The sequence below is a fragment of the Ziziphus jujuba genome, chromosome 5, assembly GCF_031755915.1.
Source record: "Ziziphus jujuba cultivar Dongzao chromosome 5, ASM3175591v1".
In the NCBI taxonomy this organism is placed as follows: Eukaryota; Viridiplantae; Streptophyta; class Magnoliopsida; order Rosales; family Rhamnaceae; genus Ziziphus; species Ziziphus jujuba.
The window spans coordinates 3,872,229-3,886,863 of NC_083383.1; the positions used below are offsets into that span (position 1 = coordinate 3,872,229).

General features: G+C 35.5%; 1 protein-coding gene and 1 long non-coding RNA gene across 2 annotated transcripts; both read right to left on the reverse strand.

The window, feature by feature from the left end:
• Nucleotides 1–2,136: 2,136 nt before the first annotated feature.
• Nucleotides 2,137–4,173, reverse strand: LOC132803873 (uncharacterized). Its single transcript, XR_009639119.1, has 3 exons — nt 3,734–4,173; nt 3,562–3,622; nt 2,137–2,351 (listed from the first exon to the last, which is right to left on the reverse strand). It is a non-coding gene; the product is annotated as an uncharacterized LOC132803873 (long non-coding RNA).
• A 2,461-nt stretch (nt 4,174–6,634) lies between these two features.
• On the reverse strand, nt 6,635–7,774 carry LOC107433654 (putative F-box protein At4g17565). The gene has a single exon (XM_016044972.3). The coding sequence runs from the start codon at nt 7,772–7,774 to the stop codon at nt 6,635–6,637; it is 1,140 nt and encodes a 379-aa protein (XP_015900458.3).
• Nucleotides 7,775–14,635: the final 6,861 nt, after the last annotated feature.

Below are 14,635 nucleotides of genomic sequence, written 5' to 3' on the forward strand. Positions count from 1 at the left end.
AAACAGACACAGATAAAGCAAAACCCAGAGGTTAATTAACTTGAATCATATTCCCACGTTTGATATTGATACCAAACATAAGTGTGAAACTTGTGTAGAGGCAAAATTAACGAGATTATCATATCAAACAATTGAAAGAAATAATGAACCTTTGGATTTAATACATAGTGATATATGTGATTTATAGTCAGCACCTACTAGAGGTGGTAATAAGTATTTATCACCTTTATTGATGATAGCACGAAATATTGCTATGTGTACTTGCTTAAGAGCAAGGATGAGGCTATAGAGAAATTTATTCTCTATAAAACGGAAGTTGAAAATCAACTCACCTGAAAAATTAAAGTGATTAGAAGTGATCGTGGTGGGGAGTATGTGACTCCATTTAGAGAATATTGTGCTCAACATGGCATAATACATGAAGTTACTCCACTATATTCACTACAATCAAATGGTGTGGCTGAACGAAACAATAGAACTTTGAAAAAAATGATGAATGCAATACTGCTAAGTTCTGGAGTACCGCAGAACTTGTGGGGGGAAGTCGTTTTGTCGACAAACGAACTTTTAAATAAGGTGTCCCAAAAGGATCAAGTAAGATACCCTATGAATTACAGAAAAGAAGACAATCTTCCTATAATTACTTACGAGTGTGGGGGTGTCTAGCTAAAGTTGTCTTACCCCCTCCAAAGAGAGTGAAGATAGGTCCTAAAACAGTTGATTGCATTATTATAGGATATGCACAAAATAGTAGTGCATATCAGTTTCTCATGTATAAGTCAGAAATTCCAGATATATCTAAGAATACGATAATGGAATCGAAAAATGCATCATTTTTCGAACATATTTTTCCGTATAAAGTGGAAGAGGGATCGAGTTCGTCTAAATGAACTCATGATACTGTCGATGAAGATAATCATGATAGTGATCAAGAATAAGAAACTAATACTGAGACTAAGGTTGAGCTTAGACGTAGCAAGAGAGTAAGAACGAAAAAATCCTACGATCTGGATTTTCTTACATATATACAAGAAAGTGAACCTCAAAACTTCCAAGAGGCTATAAATTCTCCTGAATGGAATTTATGGAAAGAAACTGTGAAAAGTGAGATAGATTCTATCTTACAAAATCACACTTGGGAGTTAGTGGATCTTCCTATAGGTTGTAAACCCTTAGGTTACAAATGGATTTTTAAAAGGAAGATGAAAGTAGATGGAACTATAGACAAATACAAGGCAAGGGTTGTAATTAAAGGATACAAGCAACAAGAAGGCCTTGATTATTTTGACACTTACTCTCCAGTGACGAGGATAAATTCCATAAGAATGGTACTAGCGATCGCTGCATTGTGGGATCTAGAAGTACATCAAATGGATGTGAAAACAACTTTTCTTAATGGAGATCTGGATGAAGAGATCTACATGGAGCAACCAGAGGATTTTTCTGCTCCAGGACAAGAAAAAAAAGTCTGTAGATTGGTGAAGTCCTTGTATGGACTTAAACAAGCTCTGAAGCTAGTATCAAAAATTTGATAATGTCATGCTAAGTGATGGATTTAAAATAAATGAGTGTGACAAATATATCTATGTAAAAAATACAGAGAATGGATATGTCATTCTTTATCTGTATGTAGATGACATACTCATAGTAGGTAGTGACGACAAGATGGTTCGAACTACGAAAGCAATGTTGAAATCCAAATTTGATATGAAAGATATGAGGCTTACTGATGTGATTTTAGGGATAAAAATCATAAGGACTTCGAATGAAATCATTCTTAGTTAAATGCATTATGTGAATAAAATATTGGCTAAGTTTAGTAAAAATAATACTAATATAGTTAGAACACCCATAGATGTGAGTTCACATTTATTCAAAAATAAAGGAGAGAGTGTATTTCAAGTGGAATACATGAGGGTAATTGTCAGGACCCGTCCAGAATTCCTTCCCCGGAACCCTAGACAGCCCTGATCCCAGGGAAACCCTACCGGACCCTCCAACGGAAAATCCGACAGAGCCTCCCCTAAGGGATTTACTTACCACAAATTTACCTGCACTGAAAACACACTTCTAAAAACATCCCCTTATTCCTCCCACAAACTACAAGTTGTTCCACAAATTGCAGCACTTCAAAAATAAAACAACAGCAGCAACCCAGTGCATAAATAACAACCACACGTCCAATACAGTATACAGAGCATTATACAGATACATGAGGAATTTATAAAACGACAGATAAAGAAGCAATACAAGGTCGAGAGGAAAAAGGGAAGAAAAAAAACTGCTTGAACCTTCGGCAACGAACTGAGACGTTGGGCTCGCCCCGGACAATCAACGTCTCCAACATGGACCTAGGGGAACGGAATTTAAGAGTGTGAGATGCTAATCATCTCAGTGAGTAACCCTAACTACTATACACCTTTAATATTAATAATATAAAAATAAAGGAATTTAATAAATCAATACCGAACAATTAATAAATAAATAAATAAATATTTGAAGTAATAATTTCTCTCAAAACCCTCACTATTCACTCTGTTTGAAATGTTCCCCTTTTAAAACATTTTCACAAAACCCTTGTACGTACTTCCCAAAAACCAAGGAACCAAACAAATTAATAAACAACAAATAAACAAATAAATACATAAATACCCCAAATATAAATAACTGCAATAAATTATAATAAATAATTTTTTGAACACCTTTGGGGTTTTAAACTTTAATTGCAATTTACACCGACAATTACACCTGACGCACCACACCATATACCGGTGATGCCCTCCGATACCCAGCGTCCCGAGCACCGACTGGCGGGAGGTTAAAGAGAGAAACCTGCAGTGGTCACTTCGGCGTCCCGACAGTACCGACTGCTAAAAACCATCACCCGGCCAAGGAGGGGGGGCGGCTGTGCACAACAATAACCTTGCCTGCCCACGGTCCAATGGCAACTCACGGGTGAAGTAATAACCGTGCGCTAAACCAGATAATAACCGCGCACTACCACGTGTCCATACACCATACACCAGAACACCAATACTGTATGAGTGCGTCTAAAAATAACAATAATAACCAACCGTACCGTTTTACAAAATTACCGTGGGAAGTATACCAAATTTTCACAAAACACCATCCCACATATTTTTATTCAACAACCCGGTACGAAAACATCGATAACAGATAAAACCATACCTTTTCTCGTAATACGAGATTCAACAATTGAAATACCGCGGGCATAATTTATAAAATTAAACCAAATATTTTCGTAAAATATTTAACCCAATTATGCCCGGAAATTATTACTTAAAATCATGTACAATTAATACTGAAATCCACTTCGCTCATGCATAGTAATAAATTAAACCACAATAAAATAATAATCGGGAATTTCTTAATGATCCCAAAATTTCCATTTATTACCAATGGGTAAATATATATAAAATAATATTTTTTTTCCGATTATATTTAAAGTACACCACATAAGCAGAAATTACAAATATCAAATTAATACCACATAAATACAATTAATTATCCCAAAAATATTTTTAAAGGTGGGTCACTCACCTGGAACACGCAATTAATCCAAGATCCACCACGGGATCAATTCTACGACTCACCGGTGCTCCTAGAACAAAATTCACAGACAGTCAAATAAAATAATATTTTATTCGGGTAAATAATACCGGTACCCGGGGGCTTAAACGCAAACGTTAACCAAAATAGGCGAATGATATACCGAATCGAAGCTTGTGGGACGAGGATCACCAATCCGGTCTCCGTCGACCCCAATTCCACCGGAGGTGGCCGGAATTTGGCCGGAAAGGTTCGGTCGATGTTCACTTCTCCATATCTCGCAAACCGCTTCGAATTTTTGGGATTGGAGGCCATTTTTGGATTCAGAGGACCCAAAATAGGGGGATAGGAGGCTCAATTGGGAGTGGGCTGGCCGGAAAACACAAGAAAAGAGGAGAGAGAAACTTGGCCGGCCGGCGGCTTCTCCGGCCCGATCGGCGCGCGTCCGGAGGTGGCTGGCCGTGAAACTTGGCGGCCGAGCTCGCGAGGTGGCAGGCTTCCTTGGTGGCTGGTGCGTGAGGGCTATGGGTGGCCGGAATTTGAAACACAGGAGAGAGAGGGACGGTCGGGAGAGAAGAAAGAAAAGCTGCGTGTGTGTGTGTATTTCGGGGAAGAAGAAGGAAAAAAGAAAAAAAAGAAAAAGAAAAAGAAAAAGAAAGGATTGGTGTTTTCCCACGTGGGGAAAAGAAAAGAAAAAGAAAAAGAAAAAGAAAAAGAAAAAGGAAAAGAAAAAGAAATAATTAAATAATATTAATAATAATATTATTATTCAAAAATAATAATATAATTTGATTTTTTTTTTCACATGGTTGACATGTGGCATTTCACCATGGTGACACATGGCCACCTTCATTGAGTCACACGTGGCACCTCGTTATGCGTGTAAAAATAATATTAAAATAATACAGTATTTGAAAAACTTTACAGGTCCATAACTTTCAAACCACATGTCCAAATCGGACGTGCCGCTAGTCTACGGACTCGTATCGACGAGCACTTCACAACCATGCATGAGTCAAAGCTCAACCTTGCATGAATAAAAAGTCAATTCCGGCATCCCTTGGACAGTTTGGACCTCAACTTGTTTTGCTCAAAACTTTCAAACCGTAGCTCCGTTTTCAACGTGCTACCAGTCTACGAACTCGTGCCAACGTGTACTTCGTAACAGTACCTCAGTCAACCTAGAATTCCAACCCGGTCAAAAAGTCAACTTTTGACCCCCTTCGGTCAACGGTCAACGGTCAACTTCGGTAAACGTGCAAAAATTCCGACATGGTTCGGGACGGGGTGTTACAGTAATTGTAAGTTTGATGTACTTAATAAATTGTACAAGACCAGACTTAGCCTACGCTATAAGTAGACTAAGTAAATACACGAGTAATCCGAATGATGATCATTGGAAATGAATTGTTAGCGTATTAAGATACTTACGATATACTCGTGAATATGGACTGCACTATACAAGATATCCAACTGTATTAGAAGGATACAGTGATGCTAACTGGACATCGGATATCAAGGATTCAAAATCTACTAGTGGCTATGTATTTTCATTAGCGGGTACAACTGTGACGTGAAAGTCCTCGAAACAAATAGTAATAGCTCGATCCACGATGGAATCTGAGTTCATCGCATTAGATAAATGTAATGAAGAGGCTGAATGGCTATGCCAATTTTTGGAGGACATTCCAAGGTGGCCTAAACCTGTGCCAGCAATAAGTATACATGGCGATAGTCAATCTGCGATTGGCAGGGCACAGAATGTGATATATAATGAAAAGTCTAGACATATTCGTCGTAGACACAATTCTATTAGACAACTAATCTCAACTGGAGTTATCTCGATAGACTATATAAAGTCGAAAGATAATGTTTCGGATCCGCTAACCGAAGAGTTAAATAAAGAATTAGTTGAGAAATCATCGAGGGAAATAGGATTGAAGCCCGTGAGTAAAGGTGATACGATGGAAACCCAACCTAGTTTACTGGAGATCCTAAGATCTAGGTTCAATAGGACAACGATAGAAAGAGGTTAAGCATAAAGACTGGTATGGTTCACTGTGGGGGTTAATTCTCTGTCCATTCCTGTGATGAAACAATGATAGAAAGAGGTTAAGCATAAAGTATGCTTTTAATGATTCCTATAAGTGTGTGTATAGTAATCCTTGCACAGTGATGCTGATTACATTGGAAAAATGAATCACCTATGTAAGAGAGAAAAGTGATAGCTTCAAAGGAGAATTGTTGAGGGCGCAATTCTTTAGAAACTCTCGCAGAATCAGGCAGGTGTTCAAGGCCAAAATGAACATAACAATGAGAATTGAAGTGTACCAGGAAGGAATATGTGTGAACTATATTCTCATTTACACAAACGAAGAAATTGTTCAAAGATATCGCATCTACCATTAGTTAGTAAAGAAGATATAGTCTCACAAGGAAAAGTTCAAAAAGTAACATCTACCTATCCTATGCAAGTTCCAACTGTAGAGCTTTACCACTAGAGTCTTGCATAGTCCAAGTAGTCAATTTTAAAAATTGCATAGTAGAGTACTGTGGTAAAGATCAAGTTCACAGGTAGTTCGAAGGAAAGCTTCGAGAATTCGTTGTATCATGGGAGACGACCGTTGGAAAACGCCTGTACCGGTAGGACAGAAATAGTTTTAAGGACACTGTAGTACCACACAGGCTTTGGATAATTTGTCCAACCAGCAAATTACTAAACTAAAGGAGATACAGGTTCTTAATAATTTGTTTTATTTATTTCCTGTATTTGTTTAATTGTTATTCCACATATATATACACATATATTTATACATTATTTGCAACACACTTTTTATGAGACAAATTGTTTTGTCTTAGTCTCAGATACACACTCTCTTTCACCTTGTTGAACAAGCTTTACGTAATTATTTCATCAACATATATAGTTGGCTCGTATCCAAAGGTAATGTTCTCTGTGAAAGCTAATAATCAAGTTTATTAGAACTATTATTTTCATATAATCACCCTACTTAAGTAAAAAATAAAACAGAACAATATAATTTTATTTGAGATTGAGATGAAATTACCTAATAGGAAGCTGACCTACATTGTTTGCCATCCAATGTGGATTAGGGATAAACCAAAACGGTGCTCTAGTAGGCTTCTCACGGTTGTTGATGGCACAAGTGTTGTTGATCATCCTTCTTTCTTTTAAGTTGCAAATTCCAAAAGTAGTGTAATCCGTGGTCAAAAAGTAAATGGAATTTTCCTCCACTTGTGGTAAGTCCTGAGCATATATTGAAACACATTGGTGTTTACTCGCAAAAAAAGCTTGATTGGATAAAGTTTCCACAGTTATCCATCTTTCTCCACCACAATCCAGCTGATAGACAAAAAATTGATCAATTAAATTTGGTGATTCACCTCCTGTCAATCGTAAAACAAACAAAAGCTTTCCCATCGATTCCACCAAAAAAGCTTTTGTATATGTAACCAATTGAGGTAGAGCTAAAGCAACTTCAAGATCCATAACTTTCTTGGGAGAAGGACTAAGAAAATCCCAAACTTCAATTGCCCCTCCATTGCGTAATGCATAAAGCATACCATTGTAGAATATTATGTCGATGTAGACTTCAGATGCACCACCTAAGTGAGTCCATGTTTTGTGTGAATGCTTTAAGAATCCAAGACGTTTCCGATGTGGACCATATATCACTGCAACCCAGAAGCTGCTACTATAGAAATAAGATGGAATTATGGCTTTAGAAATTGAAAGAAGCTGTCGCTTCTTTTTGTCCTCGGACTTGATTAGCTTCGGAAGTTGGATTATACATGATGATGTAAATGGATTGATAATATATGGGTATCCTGGTACGGTGAAAATCACCAACCATCCATACAACAATCCCACAACCTCATAACGATAGTAGTTGTATGGATGGCCGTTGGTGATATGGTAAAACTTATTCTCTGCAAGGGTGAAGAAGGTGGGGCTCTCAAAATCTTTGGTTGACCAACCTTTATGAAACATTAGGCATGGAGTTTGGGGAGATGGGGTGTAAATATATGATCGCACAGCTATATTCCAATTAGAACAAATGGATTTCACTGAAACTATATCAACAAAAGCAAGTCTTTTCAAGATCATCGCCAAGAGTTCCTTTGGCAGATTATTCCATGGAGAAGAGTGCGAGGAGAGCAAGCGAATGTCTCTATGCTCCATAGAGAAAACTCCAAATAAAAGGAAAAATAAATGTGTGCAGTGAATGCCCACATTCGAACCTAGGACCCAGAATAGCTTTTCAGGTTGTTTGACCACTAGGCTGTAAGAGCGAGATGTGGGTAAAAGTAAATAACGTTTTCAGCCTACGCATCATGTATATATAGAGTAACGAGCATCAAGCGCAAGTAACCTTGTACCGCCTAGAATCTTAGTCAGCTTGGGCAATACAAAACCACAGATTGATGGGCCCCATGAAATATAATCGGCTTACGACCTATGGATTTTTTTGGTAAATTATGATTTATGGCTTTGAGATATCAAAAACCATGCGCTTTCAATTTTTATTATCCATCTTTAATCTCAAATAAACTTCTCTTAAATTTTTCACCCGGAATTACATATAAAATTCCCCCATCTAGTTATTTTTTATTTTTTATTATTTTTTTCTACCCTAATGCTGTAGACATACACACACACATATATATATATATATATATATATTTGGTTTAAATTATCTTTAGCACTAGCTGGGAGTGCTATTAGGACAATTCACCAAAAAAGTACTATTAAGACAACTTTCCATCAGGAAACATTCTATTAGGTGATGGAGGAAGGCCATGTTTGATCACGTTCTCCGAGGTGAAAAAGGTACAAATTGGCAACAAACAACAGTTGTAGAAGCTCAAATAAAATCAAAAATTAAAATCAAAGTTCTCCAAGGTGAAAACGGCAACAACAAGAGTTGCAGAAGCTCAAGGAAAGTCAGAAATCAAAATCAAAGTTCTCCAAGCTTAAAACCATGTTCGATCACCTTCTCCAAGGTGAAAAAGGCACAAATTGGCAACAACCAAGAGTTGCAGAAGCTCAAAGAAAATCAGAAATTAAAAACCAAAGCTCTTTAAGTTAACGAATATATTCAAGTAGAAGCTACAGGTGACTCACAGATTTGTGGGTAAGGACAGAACCGGAGTGCTAGCAAGACATCAGCCTGATAGGATCTTTACCAAGTTTGCTTTTATCCAAACTGCTGAAATTTAAATAAAGCTACAACCTGTGCTCCTATCAGGGGCTTTCATGTTTTTGTCCTTTTCTACATTCTTTTGCTTTATCGGATTTTCAGATTGGAATAAGCCAGAAGTTGCTAGGGTTTCGCTCAGTTGATGCTTAGCTTCCCAGTGGCAACATGCTGAAGTTCTGCAGCTCGTTAGGGACGGAAATGTACTTCATAGGAAGCCGTTCAATATTGAAGTTCAGTGAAAACGCAGTTAGAAAAGAGTTCTGAAAAAATAAAAATTTGTAGAATCAAAACGCAGATGAATATGCCCATACCTTTTGAAAGGGACAAAGTAGGCAACTTATAGCCTCCATATACAAAATCTTGCAAAGATGCGTCTAAGAAAATTATTACCTCAAATATGTCAGCAATAAATGTCAACATTCATAACCAGACCTGAATTATGTGCCAAAAACAGCAAGAGAACCTCCGACTCTCCAAGTTTCTGTAAATACATTCCCATTCATAAATGATGCTAGCAATTTTGAGGAATACAAACGTATTTACAATATGCCAGGCAGAACCTACCGGCTCACATCACGAATCCTCCAGCCTCCTCAATGGGTTGGCGTTCATCAGTTTGATCTGGCTTGTGGTCTCTTGAAACAGCAATTGATGCAGGAAATCACAAGTTGGGATTATAGGCAAAAAAGCATGAAATAAGTGAACATCATTCAAGTAATTATTCCTTTTAAAGGTTCCAATGGCATATAGATATTTGTATCCTAAAATAAAGAAACATAACCAAAAATAAAAAATAAATAAATAAATAAAAACAGAATGTATCACGAATGGTCTTAACATTACCACCCCTCCATATAACAGCTGTAGAACCCCCAATATTTGCAACAAGTAAACAATCACCGACTAGAATGGTAGTTGAAGCAGTTGATCCAGAATCTCTGTTCTGATTGTTTTCTGATTTCAGAAATTCAAAGTATGCGTTGCTGTATGCATCAGGCTGCAAAAACATGGAGCAATTTTGTACCAGAACTTCCTTTTAAAATTATAAAATGCAAGTTATGGGGATATGAAATCACAGTCCTATAGCAGATTTGGTGTAGAGATAAACTTTGGATGATAAATCAAATAACTAAAAAGATTTTGCTCCACATATTCAGCTGCACGAGCACCCCGACGACCTCAAACAACTATAAGGCAAAATAGGTGTATATAAGTGAATGCTAACACACATAAAAGGTGGATGGGTAGGGGAGGGGATGTTCCATGCACAACAGCCAATAGCACGCAAATAGTGCAAAATCAGGAGATTAATATTCATTTAGTTCAGACATATTAAGAAAATAAATCAAAGTTAAAGTTAATAATAACAAAATGGAAGAATAAAATAACAAAATGGAAGAATAATTACATAGTCAAACGAGATGCAACATACTGCAAAGTTGGATTCCCATGACGCCTAAGGATAAAAAGAGGGAACAATAGGCTCTGTTAAAAAAAAATATATATATATATATATATATAAATAAATAAAATAAAATAAAAAAAGAAAAGAAATGTTCCCCTAGTGGAAGGTCGCCTTTACAATCTTGCAAGAACACAATAACACTTTCCAGATGGATCGCATACGTAGAAAGATCTAACAAATTGGGCTAGACCTAACAAATTGGGCCTCAAAAATGCAAAATAAATTTTACAAATTAGAATGGACCAACAAAATTTACAACTGGGGAATTAGGCCCAATACTCTTATAGGGACGAGGTTAATGATTTTTGCCCCCTCACTTGATATTTTTTTTGTTCTACCCCTTCAATTTTTTATAATCCCCAAATACCCTTATGTTTTTTTTTTCTATGTTTTTTTCTTTCCTTTCTTCATCCAACTTTTCTCCTCCTTATAATCAATATCCAGACCATTAGGAGCCCTCTGTTTCCTTTCGCATCGGTCGGATTGTAAGCTTGGAGACTGTGCGTTTTGAAGGAGATGGTGAAGAGGCGACTTAGAGAGAAAACTGCAGGGTTTTAGAGAGCCCTAGGAGCAGAAGCAGAAGCAACAGGTAGGCAACAGCGAAGTAGGAAAGCATGAGGCTCATTCGATCAATCACTGGTAATCTTCTCCTCTCCATTTTCAAATTCTTAAGCTTTTCCCCAGACATTTTCTTACTCGTTTCGCTAATAATGAAATAGTTTTTTTTTTTTAAGTAAATAATATATTTTAGATTGTTATAATTCAGGGCAGCGTAATTCACTGCTGCGAGAGGTGGGACGGAGGAACTACGCAAGCAATGTCTCTGAGTGTAACATTGTTATCGGTTCTCTCACCGCGCAGAGAAGGTAGATTCTAATTTTGATTTTCTTTTTGTGGTTTTGGGATTTTTTTTTTTTTTGGGAGAAATTGTGAAAGTTGTATTCTTTTTTTTTAATTTTTTTTTTAATAACGGTGGTGGTAGGCATTTCTTGCTGAGAGATGTGTATGATGATATGATGCTGGATGGAGTACAGCCAACTAGGGATACATTCCATTCTGTCATCGTTGGAACCATGAAAAGCTCTTGCTTGCAGGACACTTTCTACTTTTCTTACCAAATGAAATCCATGGGTTTGGTCCCTGAGGTCTGTATTTGTATATATATGCTTCTTCTTTTCTTTTTTTTTCGTTTTTGTTTTTTTTCACATGGATCTGCATTAATTCTTATCTGCTGACTATTAGATTCTTTCAAGATTGGAAATTTTGTATAAAGTTACTTTGTGTTTTTTTTTTCTTTTTTTTTTCCCTAGCTATTACAATGTATTGCTTTGTGTTATAGGTTACTTTATACAACATTTTAGTTTCTTGATGTAGTGCAGATGAACTCTGTCACTGTTGACTCGAGGCCAAAGTGCTTGGTTGGTATTATTTTTTATGGTTACCCTTCTTATTCTAGAATGTATGCAGAAGAAACAAGTTACTACTTTTTCTCTAGGTGATTGATGAAATAGATGGAGCTCTTGGTGATGGCAAAGGTGCTGTGGAGGTTATTCTAAAGATGGTAATTGTGTGTTTTATATTATTATTATTTTTTTGGGTCTTGTGTGTTTTCCATTATTGAATGCTGCTTATTTATTAAATTTAATTGTCTGCACGCTTATTTGTGTTTTAATATAATTGTAGTTATAGTTATTTTATTACTATAATTGCTGTTGGTGATTAAATATAACTGCTTTCGTTGTTATCAGTTATTGTTGTCATGTACAATTCTTGTTTTCCTTAATGTTTAATGCAAACTGTCAGTTATTGCATTTACTTCATTATCAACATGAGAATCATAAGGGAAATTTACTGTTTAAACTCCATGGTTGCACATTCTATACGTTAACAGAAACCTCCATTTCTACCGAGGGTAATATATTCAGCTATGGTGGTTTTTATTACCCAGTGCTCATTATATTTTTCACTTTTATTTTATGTTGTTCATATAGGTTTCTGCAGATAAGAAGTCTAATATAGGGAAGGAGAATTTTCCAAATGAAGAAAATCATGAAAGTACATAGAAAGTTTATCATTCATATGGAGTTTCCTTTTACATGATTCCCTGGAAAATGGTACTTAGAAAGTTTATCATTCATATGGAGTTTCCTTTTCATGATTCTTTTCATGTAAACTAGATAGTATTTTTTGCTTATTGACAACTACTTGTTTTCTGCAGGGTTCATATATTTGTTCAACCAACAGTTAATCGTGTTGTCAGCAGGTGATCCTTGACTACCGTGGCTGATGTTTAATTGCTGTGACAATTTCAAGCCTTTCCATTTCTAATTTCATCTGTTTTATAGACATTTTAGATACTTTGTTACTTTCATGATTTCTGAAATTTCCTTAGAATTTCTGATATGAAGTCAGTGAATGGAAATAGGATATTTAGATGGAAGACTTAATTATTTTGATTATCCAATTCAATCTTCGGGACAGCATATCCACTTGCATACTTACTACTTACAAGACAGTTTGATAATGACTCGCTTTGTGATATTTTTCTTCCTTTGTTGATGTCTAGACCAATAATTCTACTCTTCACAGTTTGCATATAGCATTTATCGCATATGAGGACAGCTAAGGTCTTCAGTTCTCATTATATTTATTTAAAATTTTTTTGAGGGAATCCTTTATTTTATTAAATCAGAGATGCTTTTTTGTCAAGTATTATAAAAAGTTAGTCATTTTTTTAGGTTGAGATTTAAAACAAAATGCTTTTGTAATTTTCCTTAATTATTTACAATAATTATTTTCTTTGAAACTTGTATGCTAAATATTGTAACTAACTGCAGATATTTCGTTTGATTTCATCCAGGTATCAAATCTGTCTCCGTTTTAGTGGAGGTACCCCGTATGCTTTTAATGCTGTCACTAAAGTTTGGCATTATACCAATTGTGGTGCCAGTTGGTGTTTGAGATTTTGACATTGATGGGGAACATTGGGTCAATTCGGGATTGATACCAACAGAGGCTTTTGTAAGAGCTGTAATATTCTCTAGGAGCTGTAATATTCTCTAGTTTTTATTCATAAAACACTTGTCCAATTTCCTCTTGCTAATTCAGATTTTGTTTTTAGTTTTTGTACATGATTCTCATGTCAATATGATGTGTAAGGATCCAATTTCATTATTAAATTCTCCATATTATTTGATATGTGGAAAAGCAATAAATAAGAAGGACGATAATTTAAATGGATGGTAATTGAGTTCTCAAATATTGGCTCTCTAGTTTCTGACCATTAGAACTTGTTTGAATGGTATGCATTGAAATGTAGTTAGTTTTAGATTGTAAAATGTGATTCCCAGCTTGCAAGCTTCTTCCAATCACTTTTACATGAACGGCTCCATGGTAGTATGTCCAAATGAGACTTGTTAGGAGGGAATTAATTGTGCACTTGTGGAAACTATTTAAATAAATGGATATGAAAGTGTAAAATAAATGTAACAGTTTCCCATTTCTCCTCTACCCTCATTTCTCATTGACTGTCTTGAATACAGTTGAAAATATTAAAACAAATTTTTTGACCATCTCTCATTTCTCATCTACCCTCATTAACTTCTATCCTTCTCTCTTACTCTCCCTGCTACCACATTAAATGAATACTGTGTGTCTTCCTCTCTCTTTCTCTTTTGTTGGTTATGTACCTTTCAGCCTTTCTTTGCATTGACGAACATTGCAGAAAATCCCAAAATCTCTTCAGTTCAGTTCACTCTCCCTGCATACCCCCAACCTTTTGTGGTAACAACAAGACTGAAAATCTTCATTGTGGAGCCCATACACTTCAAAAGGATGTAATTAAATTGTACGTTTCTGCAGATCGAAGTTAAAGATTACTTGGTATGTGGATATATATACATATATATATATATATACATAATTTGGCTTTATGATACTTCTTTACATAATTTTTTTTATCATTTATAATAATTTTTTTCCATCTTAATGTTTTGAAATCATGAACTCCCAATAGTAAACATAAATGGCTTAATAACTAAGCCAAAAAATAAATACAATATACTTCATATTAATTTTGTTAATTGATTTTACGAAAAATTTTTCCTAAAATATACTTTATGTATAGTTGATAGATAAAGTCAAAATCAAATAATGACTTAGCCTTAGCACAATACTAGTAGTGAGGAAAAAGTATGAATTGGTACGAACAAAGAACGCATTATAAACTATAAACAAAAAATTAAATATAATATTATAAAAATGAATAAAAAATGTTTTGTTTGAATTCACAGAAAGATGATATCCAGGTCAAATTTAGAACATTAGACCTTTCAATGGATCGATTTAATTAATAAATATATATATATATATTAGCCTA